At 45.8% G+C, this 25,409-nt stretch overlaps 1 protein-coding gene across 1 annotated transcript in view; it reads right to left on the reverse strand.

Annotated features, from left to right (window-relative positions):
- LOC138854520 (uncharacterized) overlaps positions 1–24,459 on the reverse strand; it is a 161,876-nt gene extending 137,417 nt beyond the window's left edge. The window contains exon 1 of the mRNA XM_070098290.1: positions 23,936–24,459. Coding sequence (XP_069954391.1) covers positions 23,936–24,030 — 95 coding nt within the window. The 5' untranslated portion in view covers positions 24,031–24,459. The remainder of the gene's footprint in view (positions 1–23,935) is intronic.
- Positions 24,460–25,409: the final 950 nt, after the last annotated feature.

The raw sequence follows: 25,409 nt of genomic DNA on the forward strand, positions 1-25,409 counted from the left end.
TGCCTGGGTTATGCAGTACAGGGATACCTTGCCGGGGTTATGCAGTACAGGGATACCTTGCCTGGGTTATGCAGTACAGGGATACCTTGCCTGGGTTATGCAGTACAGGGATACCTTACCTGGGTTATGAAGTACAGGGATACCTTATCTGGGTTATGCAGTACAGGGATACCTTGCCTGGGTTATGCAGCACAGGGATACCTTCCCTGCTTTATGCAGTACAGGGATACATTGCCTGGGTTATGCAGTACTAGGATACCTTCCCGGGGTCATGCAGTACATGGATACCTTCCCGGGGTTACGCAGTACACGGATACCTTCCCGGGGTTATGCAGTACAGGGATACCTTACCTGGGTTATGCAGTACAGGGATACCTTACCTGGGTTATGCAGTACATGGATACCTTCCCTGGATTATGCAGTAGAGGGATACCTTACCTGGGTTATGCAGTACAGGGATACCTTGCTTGGGTTATGCAGTACAGGGATACCTTACCTGGGTTATGCAGTACAGGGATACCTTACCTGGGTTATGCAGTACAGGGATACCTTGCCTGGGTTATGCAGTACAGGGATACCTTACCTGGGTTATGCAGTACAGGGATACCTTGCCTGGGTTATGCAGTACAGGGATACCTTCCCTGGGTTATGCAGTACAGGGATACCTTCCCTGGGTTCTGCAGTACAGGGATACCTTGCCTGGGTTATGCAGAACAGGGATACCTTCCCTGGGTTATGCAGTGCAGGGATACCTTACCTGGGTTATGCAGTACAGGGATACCTTGCCTGGGTTATGCAGTACAGGGATACCTTGCCTGGGTTATGCAGTACAAGGATACCTTGCCTGTGTTATGCAGTACAGGAATACCTTCCCTGGGTTATGCAGTACAGGGATATCTTGCCTGGGTTATGCAGTACATGGATACCTTCCCTGGGTTATGCAGTACAGGGATACATTACCTGGGTTATGCAGTACAGGGATACCTTGCCTGGGTTATGCAGTACAGGGATACCTTCCCTGGGTTATGCAGTACAGGGATACCTTCCGTGGGTTATGCAGTACAGGCATACCTTACCTGGGTTATGCAGTACAGGGATACCTTCCCTGGGTTATGCAGTACAGGGATATCTTGCCAGGGTTATGCAGTACAGGGATACCTTCCCTGGGTTATGCAGTACTGGGATACATTACCTGGGTTATGCAGTACAGGGATATCTTGCCTGGGTTATGCAGTACAGGGATACCTTGCCTTGGTTATGCAGTACAGGGATACCTTGCCTGGGTTATGCAGTACAGGGATACCTTGCCTGGGTTATGCAGTACAGGGATACCTTCCCGTGGTTATGCAGCACAGGGATACCTTCCCGGGGGTATGAACACAGGGATACATTCCTTGGGTTATGCAGTACAAGGATACCTTTCCGGAGTTATGCATCACAGGGATACCTTCCAGGGGTTATGCAGCACAGGGATACCTTGCCTGGGTTATGCAGTACAGGGATACCTTCCCGTGGTTATGCAGCACAGGGATACCTTCCCGGGGGTATGAACACAGGGATACATTCCTTGGGTTATGCAGTACAAGGATACCTTTCCGGAGTTATGCATCACAGGGATACCTTCCAAGGGTTATGCAGCACAGGGATACCTTCCCGGAGTTATGTAGTACCGGGATACCTTGCTTGGGTTATGCAGTACAGGGATATCTTTCCGGGGTCATGCAGTACACGAATACCTTCCCGGGGTTATGCAGTACAGGGATACCTTCCCTGGGTTATGCAGTACAGGGATACCTTCCCGTGATTATGCAGCACAGGGATACGTTCTCGGGGTTATGAACACAGGGATACCTTCCCGTGGTTATGCAGTACAGGATACCTTGCTTGGGTGATACAGTACAGGGGTACCTTCCCGGGGTCATGCAGTACACGGATACCTTCCCGGAGTTATGCAGTACACGGATACCTTCCCGGGGTTATGCAGCATAGGGATGCCTTCCCGGGGTTATGCAGTACAGGGATACCTTCCAGGGGTTATGCAACACAGGGATACCTTGCCTGGGTTCTGCAGTACAGGGATACCTTCCCGTGGTTTTGCAGTACAGGGATATTTTCCCGGAGTTATGCAGTACAGGGATACCTTCACGTGGTTATGCAATACAGGGATGCCTCCCGGGGATATGTAGCACAGGGATACCTTCCCGTGGTTATGCAGTACAGGGATGCCTTCCCGGGGATATGTAGTACAGGGATACCTTCCCGTGGTTATGCAGTACAGGAATACCTTCCTGGGGTTATGCAGTACAGGGATACCTTCCCGTGGTTATGCAGTACAGGGATACCTTCCCGGTATTATGCAGTATAGGGATATCTTCCCTGTTATATGCAGTACAGGGATATTTTCCCGGGGTTATGCAGTTCAGGGATACCTTCCCGTGGTTATGCAGTACAGGGATACCTTCCTGGGGTTATGCAGTACAGGGATACCTTCCCGAAGATATGCAGTACAGGGATACCTTCCCAGGGTTATGCAGCACAGGGATACCTTCCCAGGGTTATGCAGTGCAGGGATACCTTCCCGCGATTATGCAGCACAGGGATACCTTCCCGGTATTATGCAGTATAGGTATATCTTCCCGGGGTTATGCAGTACAGGGATACCTTCCCGTGGTTATTCAGTACAGGGATACCTTCCCGGGGTTATGTAGTACAGGGATACCTTCCCGTGGTTATGCAGTACAGGGATACCTTCCCGGGGATATGTAGTACAGGAATACCTTCCCTGGGTTATGCAGTACAGGGATACCTTTCTGGGGTTATGCAGCACAGGGATACCTTACAGGGGTTATGCAGCACAGGGATACCTTTCTGGGTTTATGCAGCACAGGGATACCTTCCAGGGGTTATGCAGCACAGGGATACTTTCCGGGGGTTATGCAGCACAGGGATGCTTTCCGGGGGTTATGCAGCACAGGGATACCTTCCCGGGGTTATGCGGCACAGGGATACCTCCCCGGGATTATGCAGTACAGTCATACCTTCCCAGGGATATGTAGTACAGGGATACTCCCGTAGTTACGCAGTACAGGGATACATTCCCGGGGATATGTAGTACAGGGATACCTTCCCGGGGTTATGCAGTACAGGGATTCCTTCCCGGTGTTATGCAGCTTAGGGATACCTTCCCGGGGTTATGCAGCTCAGGGATATCTTCCAGGGGTTATGCAGCACAGGGATACCTTCCCTGGGTTATGCAGTACAGGGATACCTTCCCTGGGTTATACTGTACAGGGATACCTTCCCGGGGTTATGCAGTACAGGGATACCTTCCCGGGTTATGCAGTACAGGGATACCTTCCCGGGGTTATGCAGTACAGGGATACCTTCCCGGGGTTATGCAGTACAGGGATACCTTCCCGGGGTTATGCAGTACAGGGATACCTTCCCGGGTTATGCAGTACAGGGATACCTTCCCGGGTTATGCAGTACAGGGATACCTTCCCTTGGTTATGCAGTACAGGGATACCTTCCCGGGTTATGCAGTACAGGGATACCTTGCGTGGGTTATGCCGTACAAGGATACCTTGCCTGGGTTATGCAGTACAAGGATACCTTGCCTGGGTTATGCAGTACAGGGATACCTTCCCTTGGGTTATGCAGTACAAGGATACCTTGCCAGGGTTATGCAGTACAGGGATACCTTGCCTGGGTTATGCAGTACAGGGATACCTTGCCTGGGTTGTGCAGTAGAGGGATATCTTCCCGGGGTTATGCAATACAGGGATACCTTCCCTGGGTTATGCAGTACAAGGATACCTTGCCTGGGTTATGTAGGACAAGGGTACCTTGCCTGGGTTATGCAGTACAGGGATACCTTCCCTGGGTTATGCAGTACAAGGATACCTTCCCTGGGTTATGCAGTACAAGGATACCTTGCCTGGGTTATGCAGTACAGGGATACCTTCCCTGGGTTATGCAGCACAAGGATACCTTGCCTGGGTTATGCAGTACAAGGATACTTTGCCTGTGTTGTGCAGTACAAGGATACCTTGCGTGGGTTATGCAGTACAGGGATACCTTCCATGGGTTATGCAGTTCAAGGATACCTTCCCTGGGTTATGCAATACAAGGATACCTTGCTTGGGTTATGCAGTACAAGGATACCTTGCCTGGGTTATGCAGTACAGGGATACATTCCCTGGGTTATGTAGTACAGGGATATCTTTCCTGGGTTATGCAGTACAGGGATACCTTGCCTGGGTTATGCAGCACAGGGATACCTTACCTGGGTTATGCAGTACAGGGATACCTTACCTGGGTTATGCAGTACAGGGATACCTTACCTGGGTTATGCAGTACAGGGATACCTTACCTGGGTTATGCAGTACAGGGATACCTTGCCTGGGTTATACAGTACAGGGATACCTTGCCGGGGTTATGCAGTACAGGGATACCTTGCCTGGGTTATGCAGTACAGGGATACCTTGCCTGGGTTATGCAGTACAAGGATACCTTGCCTGGGTTATGCAGTACAGGGATACCTTGCCTGGGTTATGCAGTACAGGGATACCTTACCTGGGTTATGCAGTACAGGGATACCTTATCTGGGTTATGCAGTACAGGGATACCTTGCCTGGGTTATGCAGTGCAGGGATACCTTCCCTGCTTTATGCAGTACAGGGATACCTTGCCTGGGTTATGCAGTACTAGGAAACCTTCCCGGGGTCATGCAGTACAGGGATACCTTGCCTGGGTTATGCAGTACACGGATACCTTCCTGGGGTTATGCAGTACAGGGATACCTTACCTGGGTTATGCAGTACAGGGATACCTTGCCTGGGTTATGCAGTACAGGGATTCCTTGCCTGGGTTATGCAGTACATGGATACCTTCCCTGGGTTATGCAGTACAGGGATACCTTACCTGGGTTATGCAGTACAGGGATACCTTGCCTGGGTTATGCAGTACAGGGATACCTTACCTGGGTTACGCAGTACAGGGATACCTTACCTGGGTTATGCAGTACAGGGATACCTTCCCTGGGTTATGCAGTACAGGGATACTTTCCCTGGGTTATGCAGTACAGGGATACCTTGTCTGGGTTATGCAGTACAGGGATACCTTCCCTGGGTTATGCAGTACAGGGATACCTTACCTGGGTTATGCAGTACAGGGATACCTTGCCTGGGTTATGCAGTACAGGGATACCTTGCCTGGGTTATGCAGTACAGGGATACCTTGCCTGGGTTATGCAGTACAGGGATATCTTCCCTGGGTTATTCAGTACAGGGATACCTTGCCTGGGTTATGCAGTACAGGGATACCTTCGCTGGGTTATGCAGTACAGGGATACCTTACCTGGGTTATGCAGTACAGGGATACCTTGCCTGGGTTATGCAGTACAGGGATACCTTGCCTGGGTTATGCAGTACAGGGATACCTTGCCTGGGTTATGCAGTACAGGGATACCTTCCCGTGGTTATGCAGCACAGGGATACCTTCCCGGGGTTATGAACACAGGGATACATTCCTTGGGTTATGCAATACAAGGATTCCTTTCCGGAGTTATGCATCACAGGGATACCTTCCAGGGGTTATGCAGCACAGGGATACCTTCCAGGGGTTATGCAGTACAGGAATACCTTCCCGGAGTTACGTAGTACCGGGATACCTTGCTTGGGTTATGCAGTACAGGGATATCTTTCCGGGGTCGTGCAGTACACGGATACCTTCCCGGGGTTATGCAGTACAGGGTTACCTTCCCGGGGTTATGCAGTACTGGGATTCCTTAAGATAAGATTTCGTTCGGATTTTTAACCCCGGAGGGTTAGCCACCCAGGATAACCCAAGAAAGTCAGTGCGTCATCGAGGACTGTCTAACTTATTTCCATTGGGGTCCTTAATCTTGTCCCCCAGGATGCGACCCACACTAGTCGACTAACACCCAGGTACCTATTTGCTGCTAGGTGAACAGGACAATAGGTGTAAGGAAACGAGTCGGAATTTCCACCCGCCGGGAATCGAACCCGGGCCCTCCGTGTGTGAAGCGGGAGCTTTAGCCACCAGACCACCGGGCCACCCCTTCCCGGGGTTATGCAGTACAGGGATACCTTCCCGGGATTATGCAGCACAGGGATACCTTCCCGGGGTTATGAACACAGGGATACCTTCCCGTGGTTATGCAGTACAGGGATACCTTGCTTGGGTGATGCAGTACAGGGGTACCTTCCCGGATTCATGCAGTACACGGATACCTTCCCGGGGTTATGCACTACACGGATACCTTCCCGGGGTTATGCAGGACAGGGATACCTTCCAGGGTTTATGCAGTACAGGGATACCTTCCAGGAGTTATGCAACACAGGGATATCTTGCCTGGGTTCTGCAGTACAGGGATACCTTCCCGTGGTTTTGCAGTACAGTTATATTTTCCCGGAGTTATGCAGTACAGGGATACCTTCATGTGGTTATGCAATACAGGGATACCTTCCCGGTGATATGTAGCACAGGGATACCTTCCCGTGGTTATGCAGTTCAGAGATGCCTTCCCGGGGATATGTAGTACAGGGATACCTTCCAGGGGTTATGCAACAGGGATATCTTGGCTGGGTTCTGCAGTAAAGGGATATCTTCCCGTGGTTATGCAGTACAGGAATACCTTCCCGGGGTTATGCAGTACAGGGATACCTTCCCGTGGTTATGGAGTACAGGGATACCTTCCCGGGGTTATGTAGTACAGGGATACCTTCCCTTGGTTATGCAGTACAGGGATACCTTCCCGGGGATATGCAGTACAGGGATACCTTCCCAGGGTTATGCAGTGCAGGGATACCTTCCCGCGATTATGCAGCACAGGGATACCTTCCCGGTATTATGCAGTATAGGTATGTCTTCCCGGGGTTATGCAGTATAGGGATACCTTCCCGTGGTTATTCAGTACAGGGATACCTTCCCGGGGTATGTAGTACAGGGATACCTTCCCGTGGTTATGCAGTACAGGGATACCTTCCCGGGGATATGTAGTACAGGAATACCTTCCCTGGGTTATGCAGTACAGGGATACCTTTGTGGGGTTATGCAGCACAGGGATACCTTCCCGGGGTTATGCAGTACAGAGATACCTTCCCGGGGTTATGCAGCACAGGGATACCTTCCCGGGTTATGCAGTACAGGGATACCTTCCCGGATTATGCAGTAAAGGGATACCTTCCCTTGGTTATGCAGTACAAGCATACCTTGCCTGGATTATGCAGTACAGGGATACCTTGCCTGGGTTATGCAGTACAAGGATACCTTGCCTCGGTTATGCAGTACAGGGATACCTTACCGCGTTATGGAGTACAGGGATACCTTGCCTGGGTTATGCCGTACAAGGATACCTTGCCTGGGTTATGCAGTACAAGGATACCTTGCCTGGGTTATGCAGTACAAGGATACCTTGCCTGGGTTATGCAGTACAGGGATACCTTCTATGGGTTATGCAGTACAAGGATATCTTGCCTGGGTTATGCAGTACAGGGATACCTTGTCTGGGTTATGCAGTACAGGGATACCTTGCCTGGGTTGTGCAGTACAGGGATACCTTCCCGGGGTTATGCAGTACAGGGATACCTTCCCTGGGTTTTGCAATACAAGGATACCTTGCCTGGGTTATGTAGTACAAGGGTACCTTGCCTGGGTTATGCAGTACAGGGATACCTTCCCTGGGTTATGCAGTACAAGGATACCTGACCTGGGTTATGCAGTACAAGGATACCTTGCCTGGGTTATGCAGTACAGGGATACCTTCCCTGGGTTATGCAGCACAAGGATACCTTGCCTGGGTTATGCAGTACAAGTATACCTTGCTTGTGTTATGCAGTACAAGGATACCTTGCCTGGGTTATTCAGTACAGGGATACCTTCCCTGGGTTATGCAGTACAAGGATATCTTCCCTGGGTTATGCAATACAAGGATACCTTGCCTGGGTTATGCAGTACAAGGATACTTTGCCTGGGTTATGCAGTACAGGGATACCTTCCCTGGGTTATGCAGTACAGGGATATCTTCCCTGGGTTATGCAGTACAGGGATACCTTGCCTGGGTTATGCAGCACAGGGATACCTTGCCTGGGTTATGCAGTACAGGGATAGCTTACCTGGGTTATGCAGTACAGGGATACCTTGCCTGGGTTATGCAGTACAGGGATACCTTGCCGGGGTTATGCAGTACAGGGATACCTTGCCTGGGTTATGCAGTACAGGGATACCTTGCCTGGGTTATGCAGTACAGGGATACCTTGCCTGGATTATGCAGCACAGGGATACCTTGCCTGGGTTATGCAGTACAGGGATAGCTTACCTGGGTTATGCAGTACAGGGATACCTTCCCTGGGTTATGCAGTACAGGGATACCTTGCCGGGGTTATGCAGTACAGGGATACCTTGCCTGGGTTATGCAGTACAGGGATACCTTGCCTGGGTTATGCAGTACAAGGATACATTGCCTGGGTTATGCAGTACAGGGATACCTTGCCTGGATTATGCAGCACAGGGATACCTTGCCTGGGTTATGCAGTACAGGGATAGCTTACCTGGGTTATGCAGTACAGGGATACCTTCCCTGGGTTATGCAGTACAGGGATACCTTGCCGGGGTTATGCAGTACAGGGATACCTTGCCTGGGTTATGCAGTACAGGGATACCTTGCCTGGGTTATGCAGTACAAGGATACATTGCCTGGGTTATGCAGTACAGGGATACCTTGCCTGGGTTATGCAGTACAGGGATACCTTACCTGGGTTATGCAGTACAGGGATACCTTATCTGGGTTATGCACTACAGGGATACCTTGCCTGGGTTATGCAGTACAGAGATACCTTCCCTGCTTTATGCAGTACAGGGATACCTTGCCTGGGTTATGCAGTACAAGGATACCTTCCCGGGGTCATGCAGTACACGGATACCTTCCCGGGGTTATGCAGTACACGGATACCTTCCCGGGGTTATTCAGTATAGGTTTACCTTACCTGGGTTATGCAGTACAGGGATACCTTACCTGGGTTATGCAGTACATGGATACCTTCCCTGGGTTATGCAGTACAGGGATACCTTACCTGGGTTATGCAGTATAGGGATACCTTGCCTGGGTTATGCAGTACAGGGATACCTTACCTGGGTTATACAGTACAGGGATGCCTTCCCTGGGTTATGCAGTACAGGGATACCTTACCTGGGTTATGCAGTACAGGGATACCTTGCCTGGGTTATGCAGTACAGGGATACCTTACCTGGGTTATGCAGTACAGGGATACCTTGCCTGGGTTATGCAGTACAGGGATACCTTGCCTGGGTTATGCAGTACAGGGATACCTTCCCTGGGTTATGCAGTACAGGGATACCTTACCTGGGTTATGCAGTACAGGGATACCTTGCCTGGGTTATGCAGTACAGGGATACCTTGCCTGGGTTATGCAGTACAGGGATACCTTACCTGGGTTATGCAATACAGGGATACCTTCCCTGTGTTACGCAGTACAGGGATACCTTCCCTGGTTTATGCAGTACAGGGATACCTTCCCTGGGTTATGCAGTACAGGGATACCTTACCTTTGTTATGCAGTACAGGGATACCTTGCCTGGGTTATGCAGTACAGGGATATTTTGCCTGGGTTATGCAGTACAGGGATACCTTGCCTGGGTTATGCAGTACAGGGATACCTTGCTTTGGTTATGCAGTACAGGGATACCTTACCTGGGTTATGCAGTATAGGGATACCTTGCCTGGCTTATGCAGTACAGGGATACCTTGCCTGCGTTAAGCAGTTCAGGGATACCTTACCTGTGTTATGCAGTACAGGGATACCTTGCCTGGGTTATGCAGTACAGGGATACCTTACCTGGGTTATGCGGTACAGGGATATCTTGCCTGGGTTATGCAGTACAGGGATACCTTACCTGGGTTATGCAGTACAGGGATACCTTTCCTGTGTTATGCAGTACAGGGATACCTTGCCTGGGTTATGCAGTACAGGGATACCTTGCCTGGGTTATGCATTACAGGGATACCTTCCCTGGGTTATGCACTACAGTGATTCCTTACCTGGGTTATGCAGTACAGGGATACCTTACCTGGGTTATACAGTACAGGGATACCTTGCCTTGGTTATGCAGTTCAGGGATACCTTACCTGGGTTATGCAGTACAGGGATGCCTTGCCTGGGTTATGCAGTACAATGATACCTTGCCTGGGTTATGCAGTACAGGGATACCTTCCTTGGGTTATGCAGTACAGGGATACCTTGCCTGGGTTATGCAGTACAGGGATACCTTGCCTGGGTTATGCAGTACAGTGATACCTTCCCTTGGTTATGCAGTACAGGGATACCTTGCCTGGGTTATGCAGTACAGGGATACCTTCCCTGGGTTATGCAGTGCAGGGATACCTTACCTGGGTTATACAGTACTATCATGTGGGAGTTCGATACGTGGATTAGGGTAGAAATACTCACGTAGGCTGTTATTACGTATAATCGTAGATATGTGGAGAGAACCAGCAGCCGTTACCTGTCTCTTTGGTTACACTCGTAAAACTGCCTAGCCGGCTGGCCAGTACCCCGTAGTGGGTCTTTTGAAAATAGTGTCAGCTCAGCACAGACCGTGACTCAAGACGGTTGGTCGTTGAGTCAACGGACAGGTTACTGGTAACTGGTTACTGGTAACTGGTTACTACTACTGAGAGCTCGGCGACGCTAACGTATGTCGTCCCGACATACAACTAATACGAACTAGAGATGGCAGGTATACGGCTTGGGCTGATTCTATACAATGTCAAAGTACACAACATGAAACATTATAGATACATAAGTAGAACATTGGAATGAAAGCTTACGTAACTGAAACTGTAATGTAATACAAGGTATACTATAGTACAACTTAAAACTCAACAAATGAACAACGAACTCAACATTGAGATTACAAGTGATAAAAACAAAAATTTTGATCGATCGATCTGTATTCATGTGATCTACGGATTCTGAGGAAGGAATATATACAAAGAAAGAGTGTTTAACAGAAAGGCAGATTCGGTGCACGCAAATCTAGACTGTTAACTCTCAGAATGCGGAGAGAACATGAACACAAAAAAAAAAATTCTTGAATACTGATAAGTTGATACTGTAACTATTCATCTATACAGGTTATTTACATTTAACCCCAACTCTGCTAGGGTAAGATTGGCATATGCAGAATGGGTGTCATCTCTAGGGGGATCAAACTCTGTAGCATTGGCTAACTCATGCTGTATTTGAGGCAAATCTGAATTGGAAGTTACAAATGATACTTGAGGATTTCTCAATACCTGTCGTGTACGTAGGGAATAACGACATTCAGGTTGATCATCTGACTGAGTATCAGAGGAAGAGAGTACAGGATCAGGAGGATTGTCAGAGTCTGTCACATTAGTCTGGGTTGGAACATCATTATCATCACATACTAACTTCATATGATCCAAATGCGATTCTTTATACTGACCAGTACTAATCTCTCTAACCTTATACTTATTACCAGTGATATGTTCAACTACGCGATAAGGACCAACAAACTTTTGATCAAGCTTTGGCATTGCAGACGTTTTGTTAAAGTTAGTCAGCATAACTCTCGAACCTACTTTGATTTTGGATGGCTTTACTCGAGTATTTGCGACTCTTGTAAATTCTGCTGTTGATTTATGAAGTGTTTCACGGATTCTTCTAAAAACACTTTGAGCTAAGCTGGTACGAGTTGCTACGAAATCATCAGGGTTGTAATTTGGTTTCGGATTAGAATATAACAACTCATAAGGCAAACGTTTATCTACACCATACAATGCATAATGTGGAGTGTCACCTATAGAAACATTGTAAGCAGAATTTATAGCACACTGCACATCAGGTATAACTTCATCCCAAGTTTCACTATTGGGATTGATAGTGGCTCTCAATACATCAAGTACTTTCTTATTGGTTCGTTCCGCTAACCCATTGCTGGCAGGATGATGAGGAACAATGGTGGATTTAGAGATCTTGTACAAGGTACACAAATTTTCAAGAATTTCATTACAGAATTCACCTCCATTATCTGTTACTAGGGACTTAGGGGTGGTATGCCTGCAGATAATGCGTTCTTTAAACGCTTTAGCTACTGTCTCGGCAGTCTTATCTGCAATAGGAACTAACTCGCAATATCTGGTGAAATGGTCTACCATAACACACAGATGTTTGTTACCTTGGAGGGAACATCGGAAATTAGTTAACAAATCTAGCGCAACTCTTTCCCAAGGTTCGTTAATAGTCGGATACACTTGGATTGGATTAGGACCATTAGCATTGCCTTTATGTTGCATGCAGACACTACATTTCTTAACATACTCAGAAATATCAGTTGCCATACGAGGCCAAAAGTATTTCAATCTGGCTTGTTTTACTGAACGATCCATACCAGGGTGTGCAACACCTGGTACATCGTGAACTAGCTGTAAGGCTACATTCACTAGTGACTGTGGAATTACTAACTGGTATACTCTTCTGCTAGGAGTACCCAACTCGGCTGTTCGATACAGTAATTCTTGGTTCATGAGAAAGTCACTGATGGGAGTTGGTGGCTTCACAGTCAGAATAAGATCTTCCTGGAGCAGGAATCGTATCACACCAGACAACATGGGATCTGTTCGTTGAGCATTCTTTACATCTTCAGCACTAAATGGAGGGTCTGCAGTTACTATACTAACATGTCGCGATAAGGCATCTGCGACTACATTTGACTTGCCAGGTAAATGCTCAAAGGTGGGATTGAACTCTTGGATAGTCAAGGTCCATCTAGCTAACCTTCCAGTAGGTTGTTTGTTCTGGAATAAGGGTATCAGTGGAGCATGATCTGTCAAGACATGAACAGAGTACTGATAAATAATGTCTCGGAAGTGCTTTAAAGACCATACTATTGCTAAAGCTTCTTGCTCAGTTACTGTATAATTACGTTCAGCCTTTGTAAGGACGCGACTAGCAAATGCAACTGCGTTGTACTTGCCATCGGTCTTCTGAGCTAGTACGGCACCTATGCCAATTGAACTAGCATCAGTTGTCAGATAGAAAGGCTTAGAAAAATCTGGAAATTTCAAAATTGGAGCAGAAGTTAGCTTTTCTTTTAGAGTTTGGAATGCTCTTTCTTGACGGAAGGTCCAAACAAAAGGAGCATCTTTCTTAAGCAACTCGGTTAGAGGAGCAGCTATGGAAGAAAAATTGGCAATGAAAGATCTATAAAAACCTGCTAAGCCCACAAAGGATCTTACGGCATCAGCAGTTTTGGGAGTTGGAAAATTTAGTACTGCAGTTACTTTACTTTGGTCAGTCGTAACCCCTCTAGGAGTGACTACGTGACCAAGAAACTTAATTTCTGATCTGAAAAATTGACATTTTGACAGTTTGATCTTTAAATTGGCTTCTTCAAGCTTACCAAGTACTACATCAAGTCTTTTCAAGTGTGTATCCACGTCTTTAGACATGACGATTACGTCATCTAAGTACACCATAAGTGCATTACCTATGAGACCTCTAAAGATATTAGTCATGAGCCTTGAGAACGTGATAGGGGAAGATCGTAATCCAAATGCCATACGGAGGAAGTGATAATGACCTGTAGGAGTGGAGAATGCAGTTAGTTCTTGGCTGTCCTCGTAAAGAGGGACTTGCCAAAACCCTTGTAACAAATCTAGGGTTGAAAAGACTTTGTTATCTCCGATATTACGTAAAAGATCACCCAGTACAGGGAGTGGAAAGCGATCTGGAATGGTTTTTGCGTTTAACTTCCTAAAGTCAATTACTGGACGCCAAGTACCATCCTTCTTAGGTACTAGTATCAAGGGTGCATTCCAAGGGGAATTGCTAGGTGCAATAACTCCATCATCAAGCATTTGATTGATCAATTCTTCTGCGACAGCAACTTGTGAATGAGGCATTCTGTACGCAGGTATGTAGATAGGTCTAGTACCAGGTTCAAGTGGAATACGATGGGACAATAAGTTCGTTATACCCATCTTCTCACCTGGTAAAGCAATGGCTTTACGACGTTTGTTCAACAGAGTCAACAAACGCTTGACTTCATCTGGGAAGTCAGTGGGAGCTAAGTCTTTCTCCTCAACTGGTGGAACAGATTGATCCAGTGAAGTGGATGAGGTCTCCCCGGCAGAAATAGCACCGACCCACTGGTCAGGTGACAACTCATCCTCTACCTGAACAGGGTAAGGATAGTGAACAAGGTCAACAAGATTGGTATTTGCTCTAAGGCGAACACTGTGACCAGAAGTGTTGGCCAGGTAGAAATGGATCTTACTATCTCTTACAACATGTAAGGATGGTTCAACAAATAGACCTTTTACTTTGCAGGAATCACTGTCAACTAGGACGTTATCACCATCTGGAACACTAGGAACAACTACAGACACTCTAGTGAGAGCACTAGCCGCAACAGAAACGTCTTTCTGCAGACGGCATGTGACATCAACAAGAGATGGCATTACTAGTTGCAAGTAATTGTTTTCCGACAAGGCGTCCCCTGTGGAGAAACTACTACTCGAACTAGCAGGCATTGCAGGGATAGGTTGAGCACTCAAGGCAATCTGAGCGTCCTCGGACACTTGAGGCATCGGACTATCCTGCAATTCTGAAGGTATAGGTGGAACACTGATGGGAGTGACAGAATTACCAGTGCCTGACCGCTTGGGTACGCTACTGGAGAATGCATTAGCTTGTAAGGACTTAATCCGTACATCATACTCTGCAGCAGTATAACAGATTTCTGATCCAAGCTGGTAACCCCAGAATGGAACGATCAAGTCGTCAATTTGTGCATGCCATCGATAAGGGTCGAGCACAATGCGTAAGTCTCGCATGGAAGCAAATCCCAGTAGAAGGTCACCAGGGAAAGTAATCTGATCGACAACAAGGAAGGAAACAGTGAAGTCTCTACCTTGGATAGAAAAGGTTAGGGCAGTCGTACCTCGGACACGCAGGTGAGAACCAGATACTCCACTAAGGGAGGACACAGGAGTCGGTTCTACGAGAAGGACATGTCGTAACTTCTTATCCTTAAACAAACTAGACCTAATAATATTGATTTGCGCACCAGAGTCCATGAACAATTGAACGGGCGCATTATAAACAGATGCCTGCACTATAGGGCCTATGGTTGCATTGGAAGTTATGTGCAAACAAAAAGGTGGATTTTCATCAGAAAAGACTTGTTCTACTCCATCCCCAAAATCATCTATGTCAGAGACATGTGAAGCAACATCATCAGCAGGGTTGGCATGCTCGAGACTGCTTAAGGCTTCAAAGGAGTTGTGAACGGGGATGGTGTACTCATTATCACCTACTGTCACCATGGGGCGGTTTGACTGGGGCGCTCGAATTCCCCCGAATTGGAAGAACGAGCTTGGTTCTGGTTAGTTTGAGAAGTGAATGAATGAGCCTGGTTCTGGTTATTTTGAAAACCATGAGATCTGTTTCCTCGACGGGTTCTGCGGTTGGAACGACCACGGAAAGACCTAGAGTACTGAAGGTTATAGAGAGCATTACACTCAGATGTGTCATGTCCATGTATTCTATGATAAGTACAGTAGGGAAGATCTGAGTACTCATCATCAGTACGACGTCTCTTAGGGTAACTATCAGGACAATTAATTGCAATATGGCCACGGAAACCACAGTTGTAACAATTCCGCCGACTATGGTTACTGAATGTACTATGAATACTACGAGGTGTATAACGACTCTGTACACTGGTTCTTGGTGATCTCTGAGATGGTTGACGACTACGATTTGTCTCTGTGGCACAAACAAGAGGTGGTGCAGACTGAGGCATATGTGTGACATTACTTTTGATACAAGGGAAAGTACCCTGGGGGCACAAGGAACGTACATGATTTAAGGCTGTAAGAGGTTCCATCGTTACAGTTGGAGGATGAGCCTCATAAGCACACACAGAAGCAGGCGGCATTAGTTCTTTAATTGCTCCAAAAGCTGCTATTTTAGCAATTGATTCTGTAAATGGTTTAGCCTCGTCAGGGAGAAAAGATGATGATTGGACGGCATTGATAAATGATGATAAAAGTTTGTCTAATCTAACAGCAAATGCACTCAACGATTCAGTACTCATGGGTGTAGCATTCACTAGTTCTCTAAGAACGACATATGGATCAGCTGTTTTTACTGGGACAAGGAAAGAACGAATCAGTTCCTCATATTGTGACCACTTAGTAAGATTCCTGAAGTCTCGCATATCAAGGAGATCAACAACGTGAACAGCAGCAGGAGATCGATAAAGAGCTTCTTTAGCAAGTCTGATAAGGCTTTCCTCTGAAGGAGGACCTTCAGCTAGAGCACTAGCACGAGAACGAATGGCTGCAAACCATGCTTCAAGACTATGTACATGGCCATTGAATAAAGGTAACGCATCAAGGGAATCACGAGTATAACTATAATATCTCGGTGTCTGAGTCGGTCTGTCAGTCGGTAAGGAATTGTGAGGACTGATGACAGGGCCAGCAGTAGTAGCCTGAGAGGTCTGAGTGTCGACATTCACTAAAGTATCACTTGACGGTATGTGAGACATAATGGCAAAGTAACACGAGAACAAATAAAGCAAAAATAATGAACAATAAAATGATATAAAATTCTATAATTGAAATGAAAAGATATACAACTAATTCAGCAGAATTAATAATGTCTATACACTGCAAGAGGAAGGAAAACTCAATTTAAAGGACTATTGACCAAGAAAAAAAAAAATTTACATTGAAATATACAAGTAAAAATATTACTGGAGACTGAATTAAATGCAAAATGAGCCGTCTTTACTCTTGCTAATAAAAAAAAATAATTAATTAAATTATTTAAATCAATGTGAAAGTGTAAAATAAAATTATTAAATTGTTAACTGGGAAATTTAAGTATTTTCTAAGAATGCATAGACAAAATTAAATTATAAATCATAAAAATAGCAATAAAAGAGAATAATTCACTGCAGAACAGTTCAATAAAATAATTCACTTCAGAACAAGTGCAACAAAATAAGGTGTAGAAACAATCACTGCAGTAATAAAGTATCACTGGGAAAACTCAGGTAAAATAATGAATTAAAAATATGAAGATCAAAAAAATAAACTGATTGAACACTTTAACTCTTAATTGTAAATTAGACAAAACAATTTACTCAAACAGAGTAAGAAAACACTTTACGTTAAAAGTAATTGAAATTGCATCAAGAGTGAATTTGTTCAAGAATATAAAAATATGAAAAAAAATAAAACAGGAACAAAACAGGGAATATAACACTTACAGTGACGGAGCACCCAACAGTATTAATTTATTCTTACAACAAATTCCTGCTGTGACTGATACAACAAAATCTTGCTGTGACTGATACGACAAAAATTTGCTGGCAAAAATAATGGTACACAGTCTGCGAAAAAATTAAAGGAATGAGACACTGTTGGCATACGAAAAAAAAAGACACACATAGAAATAAATGGATAATTTAGTATACTGGGGTGAATATCACTGCATGAAATACAGTGATAATTACTGGAGAATACAATGCTGAAAGAATACAATAAAAAAAAAAATGAATCACTTCACACAGGGTGACTGACTGGTACACTACACAATAATACTTACTAGAGACAGGAGTAGCATAAGAAAAAACACAGAATAAAAAATTATAAGATAAATAAAAACACTGAAAAATATTGTAAAAATTAACGAGTCAAAGAAAAACTGAAAACACAAGGTTTAGAGTACACAAACAAATTTACTATAAATGTGTCACACACGCAAATGTCTTTAAATGCAAGAAAAATATCTCAAGAAAATTATCACTGAAGTCGGGAGTAGGAGACGGACGGTGAGTACTGGTGGGGGCGGGTGTATGGTGTCCCGCGCGGTGATGACGCCTCCGACATTCACTGTTGTCGTGAAGAAATGTGCGTTCTAGGCGAACTCACATAACTGGCTTTATCTCGTTGGCACCAGCTACAATCTCTTGACCAATTATGTGAGCCAAAACAGTACTAGGACCCGGTACAAGGGTGCAAACAACCACAGGTAGATGAGTGGGTGGCTGGTGGTGGTGGTAGAGAGTGATGGGTGTTACTCTCGCTGGGGTACTGCCGCGCACCCCGGGTGGTGGGAGAGAGAGGTGGGGGGGGACGCTGGGGGTCTGCCGCGCACCCCACTCACCCACGAAGGTGGCTTGGAAAACCCACTCTATGCCACAGGAATGGTAAAAACCACTCTTAGCATCCAACAGGGAGCACAAAGCGATATAAACAATACCTCAGAGGAGCTTGGCTTACTTCTTACTGCGTGCCTTACTTCTCTCTCTCAGCTGGGTTAGAAGCTGGGTTGGCTGACTGGCTTACCCCACGAGAATGGATGACTGGAAGACGTGTAACGATGCACAAAGCACGGAGGAGCAGTTGGATGACAGGAGACAGGCTGGATGATAGGCTGACTGGCGTTCACTTCCACAGTCTGGCTTACTGACTGGCTTAATTGCAAAATCCGGGTCAACCCCTCGGAGATTGAAGCAATTAGCACACGAACTAAGCCAGGAAGCTTAAAACGGCTGCAACAGGCTTGCAGGCAATAGGTTTGAGGGGAGTAGGCGACTGCTGGCTGGTGGTGCGCGAGGGTCGAGCTGGTGGCTCGAGGTGGTGCGGGCGGGTAGTGGCTGGTGGGTGACGATTCACCTTTGACCCTGGCGCTACTCACACAAACAGCCTTCTAACGCCTTGAATTACCCTTAAAAACGTAAATCCACGCTCCACACCGCTGTACACCATTTATCATGTGGGAGTTCGATACGTGGATTAGGGTAGAAATACTCACGTAGGCTGTTATTACGTATAATCGTAGATATGTGGAGAGAACCAGCAGCCGTTACCTGTCTCTTTGGTTACACTCGTAAAACTGCCTAGCCGGCTGGCCAGTACCCCGTAGTGGGTCTTTTGAAAATAGTGTCAGCTCAGCACAGACCGTGACTCAAGACGGTTGGTCGTTGAGTCAACGGACAGGTTACTGGTAACTGGTTACTGGTAACTGGTTACTACTACTGAGAGTACAGGGATACCTTGCCTGGGTTATGCAGTACAGGGATACCTTGCCTGGGTTATGCAGTACAGGGATTCCTTGCCTGGGTTATGCAGTACAGGGATACCTTTCCTGGGTTATGCAGTACAGGGATACCTTACCTGGGTTATGCAGTACAGGGATACCTTGCCTTGGTTATGCAGTACAGGGATACGTTACCTGGGTTATGCAGTACAGGGATACCTTACCTGGGTTATGCAGTACAGGGATACCTTGCCTGGGTTATGCAGTACAGGGATACCTTGCCTGGGTTATGCAGTACAGGGATATCTTCCCTGGGTTATGCAGTACAGGGATACCTTGCCTGGGTTATGTAGTACAGGGATACCTTGCCTGGGGTATGCAGTACAGGGATACCTTTCCTGGGTTATGCAGTACAGGGATACCTTGCCTGGGTTATGCAGTACAGGGATACCTTGCCTGGGTTATGCAGTACAGGGATACCTTGCCTGGGTTATGCAGTACAGGGATACCTTACCTGGGTTATGCAGTACAGGGATATCTTCCCTGGGTTATGCAGTACAGGGATACCTTCCCTGGGTTATGCAGTACAGGGATAGTTTCCCTGGGTTATGCAGTACAGGGATATCTTCCCTGGGTTATGCAGTACAGGGATACCTTGCCTTGGTTATGCAGTACAGGGATACCTTACCTGGGTTATGCAGTACAGGGATATCTTCCCTAGGTTATCCAGTACAGGGATACCTTCCCTGGGTTATGCAGTACAGGGATATCTTCCCTGGGTTATGCAGTACAGGGATACCTTGCCTGGGTTATGCAGTACAGGGATACCTTGCCTTGGTTATGCAGTACAGGGATACCTTCCCGGGGTCACGCACCTACCGTAATTCATCGTCCTCTTGGTATTGTGTAGTGTGTCTTCTAACAGTGATTGGTATCTAGGTCGAGCCATACTTGCCAGTGGCATCCTCAACACAGGTAAGAGCATATACTGTACACTAGGAGCTGTATGTTTCTCATATATATACACCAAGAGTTGACTTTTAAAAAGAATTTGCCTAATGTGTTATTTTTCAGTAGTGAAAAAGGTTACGTGCAGCCTTGATGATCCTATTGTAGTGGATGGGCTTTAAACCAAGGAACTGCAATAATACTCTTTTTCATTGATTCCAACCTGAATACCGCCTACCTTTGATGAGTTCTTAGTTTTTCCACTCCGAGTCCATCCTTGGATCAGGCTCGTCTGGTGATTGATCAACCAGGCTGTTGCTGCTGGTGTTTTGTTGGCCTACATGTCTATCAGAGCCTAGTTGATCTGGCACTTGGTGAAGATACTTCTCCAGTTTCCGCTTGAAGACTTTTACACTTTTTCCAGGAGAGTTTCTCATATCTTCTGGTGTGATGTTGAATAGTCTGGGGCCACGGATGTTGATATAGTGTTCTCTTTTCACCGGGTTTATTTTGCACTTCCTCCCATATCTCTCACACAGTATGTTGTTATGACAGTGTACAGATTTGGGGCCAGGCCCTCAGTACTTTTCAGGTATCCAGTGAGTACATATTTAGGATTTTAAGGCATTCCCAGTAGTTTAAATGTTTAACATTTTGGCTCTATGAGGACCATCAACGATCTGTGTGTATTTCTCCTGCCCTGAACAGGGCTGTCAAAACTGAGCAATATTTCAAATGAGAGAGCACAAGTGGTTTGAAAAGTGTCACCATTGAAATTATTTCTCTCGTTTTCCTGGCTGTCATGACATTTGCCTTATTGTTTTCTTTGAAAAAAGGTCAGCCAGTATAATTATTCCAAAGTTTTTCATGTGTTCTTTTCGTTCTATGTGACGATCCTCTTGAGTTTTGTATACAGTGTCCCTTTTGAGTTCTTCATTCTTTCCATATACAAGCAAGTGAAACTTATCATGAACGTCATGTTCTCCGCTGACCACTGGAAAACACTGCTTACATCTTCCTGTAATTTTTCAGTGTCTTCTACCGAGGTGACTTTCATGTTAATTTTAGTGTCTCCTGTGAACCTTGATACAAAACTGTGGCGAGTGCTTATGTTTGTTTAATATGAGAAGACGTGCAGTTTACCTGGAGGGTGTTCCGGGGGTCAACGACCCCGCGGCCCGGTCCATGATCAGGCTGTTACTGCTGGTCGCAGACAAACCAACATAAGAATGACAGCCCGGCTGAGTATGTGTCCCGCTCCCTCTTGAAGACAGCTGGGATTAAAAACAGGCGCTGTATAACTCCTGTAGGCTTAGCGCTTTTTCCGAACGAGATATAAATCTGAGGTGTGATATTAGCACGATTCTGGCAAGACAGTGATTAAGTGAATGATGGTGAAGGTGAGTCTTCTTTTTCAGGTACACTACCTCGGTGGGAGGCGGACGGTGCGATAAAAATAATCCCATTTCCTTCTGTGATTACTCTGTGATTGTAAGAAAGTCAAATATAATTATAGAATTCTTTATTTTATTACCATTTACGGTAAATATAATTTGTGCCACTATTAGTTGACTTAATAATGGTCCAGGACTGACCGATACGTCTGAAGTTCTCTCTAAGTGCGGGGTAGTTGTGGATTGTTCTAGCCACGGTATTGTTACTTTTATTCTCTTATAGTCAAGGAGAGTTCAGAGTTCTTCATCGACGCGAACCGTATATAGAGACCTCTTCGCTGGTCGCTACTCTGTCTACACTTTTTCCTTGCTCCAGGAGCTTTATCATACCTCTTCTTAAAGTAATGTATGGATCTCCCTCCACTACATCACTCTCCAGATTGTTCCACTTTCTGACAACTGTGTTACTGAAGAAATACTTTCTAACCTCCCTGTGTGTGTGTGTGTGTGTGTGTGTGTGTGTGTGTGTGTGTGTGTGTGTGTGTGTGTGTGTGTGTGTGTGTGTGTGTGTGTGTGTGTGTGTGTGTGTGTGTGTGTGTGTGTGTGTGTGTACGTACTCACCTATTTGTGGATGCAGGGTCGAGACATAGCTTCTGGCCCTGCCTTTTTTTTCACTGATCGCTACTAGGTCCTCCCTCTCCCTGCTCCAAGAGCCTTATCATACCTCGTCTTAAAACTATGTATGGTTCCTGCCTCCACTACATTACTTGCCAAACTATTCCACTTCCTGACAACTCTTGTGTGTGTACTCACCTAATTGTAGTAGCAGGGGTCGTGTGTGTGTGTGTCTGTGTGTACACTAAGAGATTATTTTAGTCCATCTTTTAATGGTTAAATTATTCTTGATGTTTTTGTATAAACGAATTTCATCCTTAATGACCCACGCGAGGAATGTTTTATTAACATTATTATCTCAGAGGTTTAATAACTCAAAATAAACCCCCCAAATAAGCGGTATGGCTTATTTCCATTTGGGTAATGAGGTTCTCCAAGATGCTACCCATAACACTCCATTAACTCCAAGGTATCAGTTGCTAGAAGAAAAGTGGTAGTAGGTGTTCGGAGACTTGCTAGTACGTTTCTGCCTGCCCAAAATTGACTTTGTAGAGTTATTCTGGGTAATTTACACTGTAAAAATTGTACTTATGTGTACCTGTACCTAAATAAACTTACTAGGATCCTTTGATGTGCGATCCGAGGCCTTGGTCACGTCTACCCATATGGACTTAACCTTCTGGCCGCTGGAGGACCGAACCTCCAGCGCTGGAAGCCATGAGCAGTAATACCACTAATATAGGAGAAAGAAACTAATGACGTTTCGGTCGGATTTGGAACATTAACCTGTCGCACACTAACACACAAAGGTAAGGAAGCCAGTATATATACGAGAATAGGAGAGGAACGGAACAAAATGAAAAGGAAGAACGATGGAAGTAGAGATAGTAGTAGCAGAGGTAATGCTGGCAGTAGCAGTAGTAGAAATAGTAGTAGTAGAAGTACTAGTAAGATAGGCCTTGAGTCTAACAGGCTAGATAATCCTGGTAAATGCAGGATCCCAGGCTGAGAGAATCCCCTCTTCAGAAAGCAAGTGGAAGAGTTAGCGAGTGCACATACTAAAGCTGAGGATATTATAATGCTTCGCTCGTAACTTTTATAAAGCTTTCCCTGGACGAAGGTATTGCAGAAGTCGCCTCCCAAATGTTTTGATCTCCCGTACTTCCTCATATTTGGGACAATCAATGTAACGGTTTCCACAGTGATTATTGCTGGGATTGAACCCAGTGGAAACGTGGGGTGTGTTTCCTTACACCTGCTGCCTCTGTTCTCGTAGCAGTAAATAGGTTCCTGGGGTGTTATTTCGCGGTTGTGGGTCTCATCCTGGGCAAGATAAATTCCCCCCAAAACTAAGCCAGATGTAGTAGTTTTATTTATCTTCTACCTCTACATTTACTTGTTTCTCTTACTGTTTCTAGACCAAACGTGTATTTTTAAGTACTCTCTTCCCTCACTTGCCTCTACCTGGCAGCTGTGTGCCTGGCTCTCTCAGCTACTGTGTTTATATTTTGCACCTCAGAAGTGGACTCCTCAGGGTGGTATCGTACGACCTTCACGTACTATGGCTGCCTATCAAACACAAACCTGTGCCTAAATAAACTTTAAGAGAGTTCTTCCTTATATATATATATATATATATATATATATATATATATATATATATATATATATATATATATATATGTATATATATATATATATATATATATATATATATATATATATATCACTTGGCACATTTTACAGTCAAGGTCTGACTGTAATTTTTTTTTATAAGATACACAAAAGACTTAGTTCCTAAGTCCATAAAAGGGTTAATGTAATTTCAGAATATAGGATGATAGATTGACTTACCTGAGTGTTTGTTCAGCACCAAGTAGCGTGAGGGGTGACGGTGGTGCAGGCTGCAGCTTCCACAGTGCTGACTTCCACATGCTGCCTCCTGACATAACTTGCTCTCCCTCAGGGTGGGTAGCTACACCTTCTGGACCCCACTAGTGGTGTGGCTGACTGCAGCTCCTGGTCCACACTAGTGGTGTGGCTGACTGCAGCTCCTGGCCCCCACTAGTGGTGTGGCTGACTGCAGCTCCTGGCCCACACTAGTGTTGTGGCTGACTGCAGCTCCTGGTCCACACTAGTGGTGTGGCTGACTGCAGCTCCTGGACCCCACTAGTGGTGTGGCTGACTGCACCTCCTGGACCCCACTAGTGGTGTGGCTGGCTGCAACTCCTGGTCCACACTAGTGGTGTGGCTGGCTGCAACTCCTGGTCTACACTAGTGATGTGGCTGCCACCCTGATGCTGTGTCACCGCAGTAGTGTATCACTCCTACAGTATGCTGGCCTCGCTATGAACCCAGCATCTCCGGCATAAAGGTGGGGATAGTTTCCCTTTCGTCTAAATCTGACATTGTCGATAACACAAATTATGGTTATAGCTCGCAGAATATTGAAAATAGTTTGTGAATATTTTGTTTTGTGATTATGATTTATGCAGTAATAGAGCGAATTGATCACGTCAGTAGCGAATTGTTAATGACAGCGTTAGTAATTATATGTCAAACAGAACTTGTTTATAGCCCTGAATAACCAAGCGATTCTACTGTTTTGTATAACAAAACTAGTGGTGCGGCTGGCTACAGCTCTTGGTCCCCTGATTACTCTTCTGTACCAACATCTGCTGACAGATACACATGCAATTACATGAATTCCAGCAAAACAAGCAAACGCATACACACTCACACACATACACACACACACGTGCTCTCGCGCGCACGGACGCACACACAAGAGGTACAATAAAGCTCTTGGAGCAGGGAGAGAGTGGACCTAGTAACGACCAGCAAAGAGGTGGGGCCAGAAGCTACCATTCGACCCCTGCAACCAAAAATATGTGAGTACACACACACACACACACACACATACAGTAACTAAGGGAACGCATCTCCCACACCACAAATGTATGCTAAGGTGTTTAACTATCTAAATAAAACCTGGAGACAGGTTGGTCTCGGGTGAGATCCTGTACTGGATGAAGGAATATAGCAGAAACACTTGGTGCAAAATAAACCTTTGTGGGGATACTGTTGTGCTGTGTGTAGCACTGTATGAAGACGTGCACTGAGGGAAAGATGGGTTGGTGGCGTGATTCGTATCTTCACAGGAATACAAGTCAATGAGAGAAGACCTGGTAGTGGACAGAAGCCAGTAAGAGGAAGACCTGGTTGTGGACACAAGTCATAGTAAGACCTGGTAGTGGACACATGCAAGTAAGAGTAAGACCTGGGAGTAAATATGAAAGCCATCTCACAGTCAAACATACAAAGACAC

Source organism: Cherax quadricarinatus, chromosome 62 (assembly GCF_038502225.1).
Source record: "Cherax quadricarinatus isolate ZL_2023a chromosome 62, ASM3850222v1, whole genome shotgun sequence".
In the NCBI taxonomy this organism is placed as follows: domain Eukaryota; kingdom Metazoa; phylum Arthropoda; class Malacostraca; order Decapoda; family Parastacidae; genus Cherax; species Cherax quadricarinatus.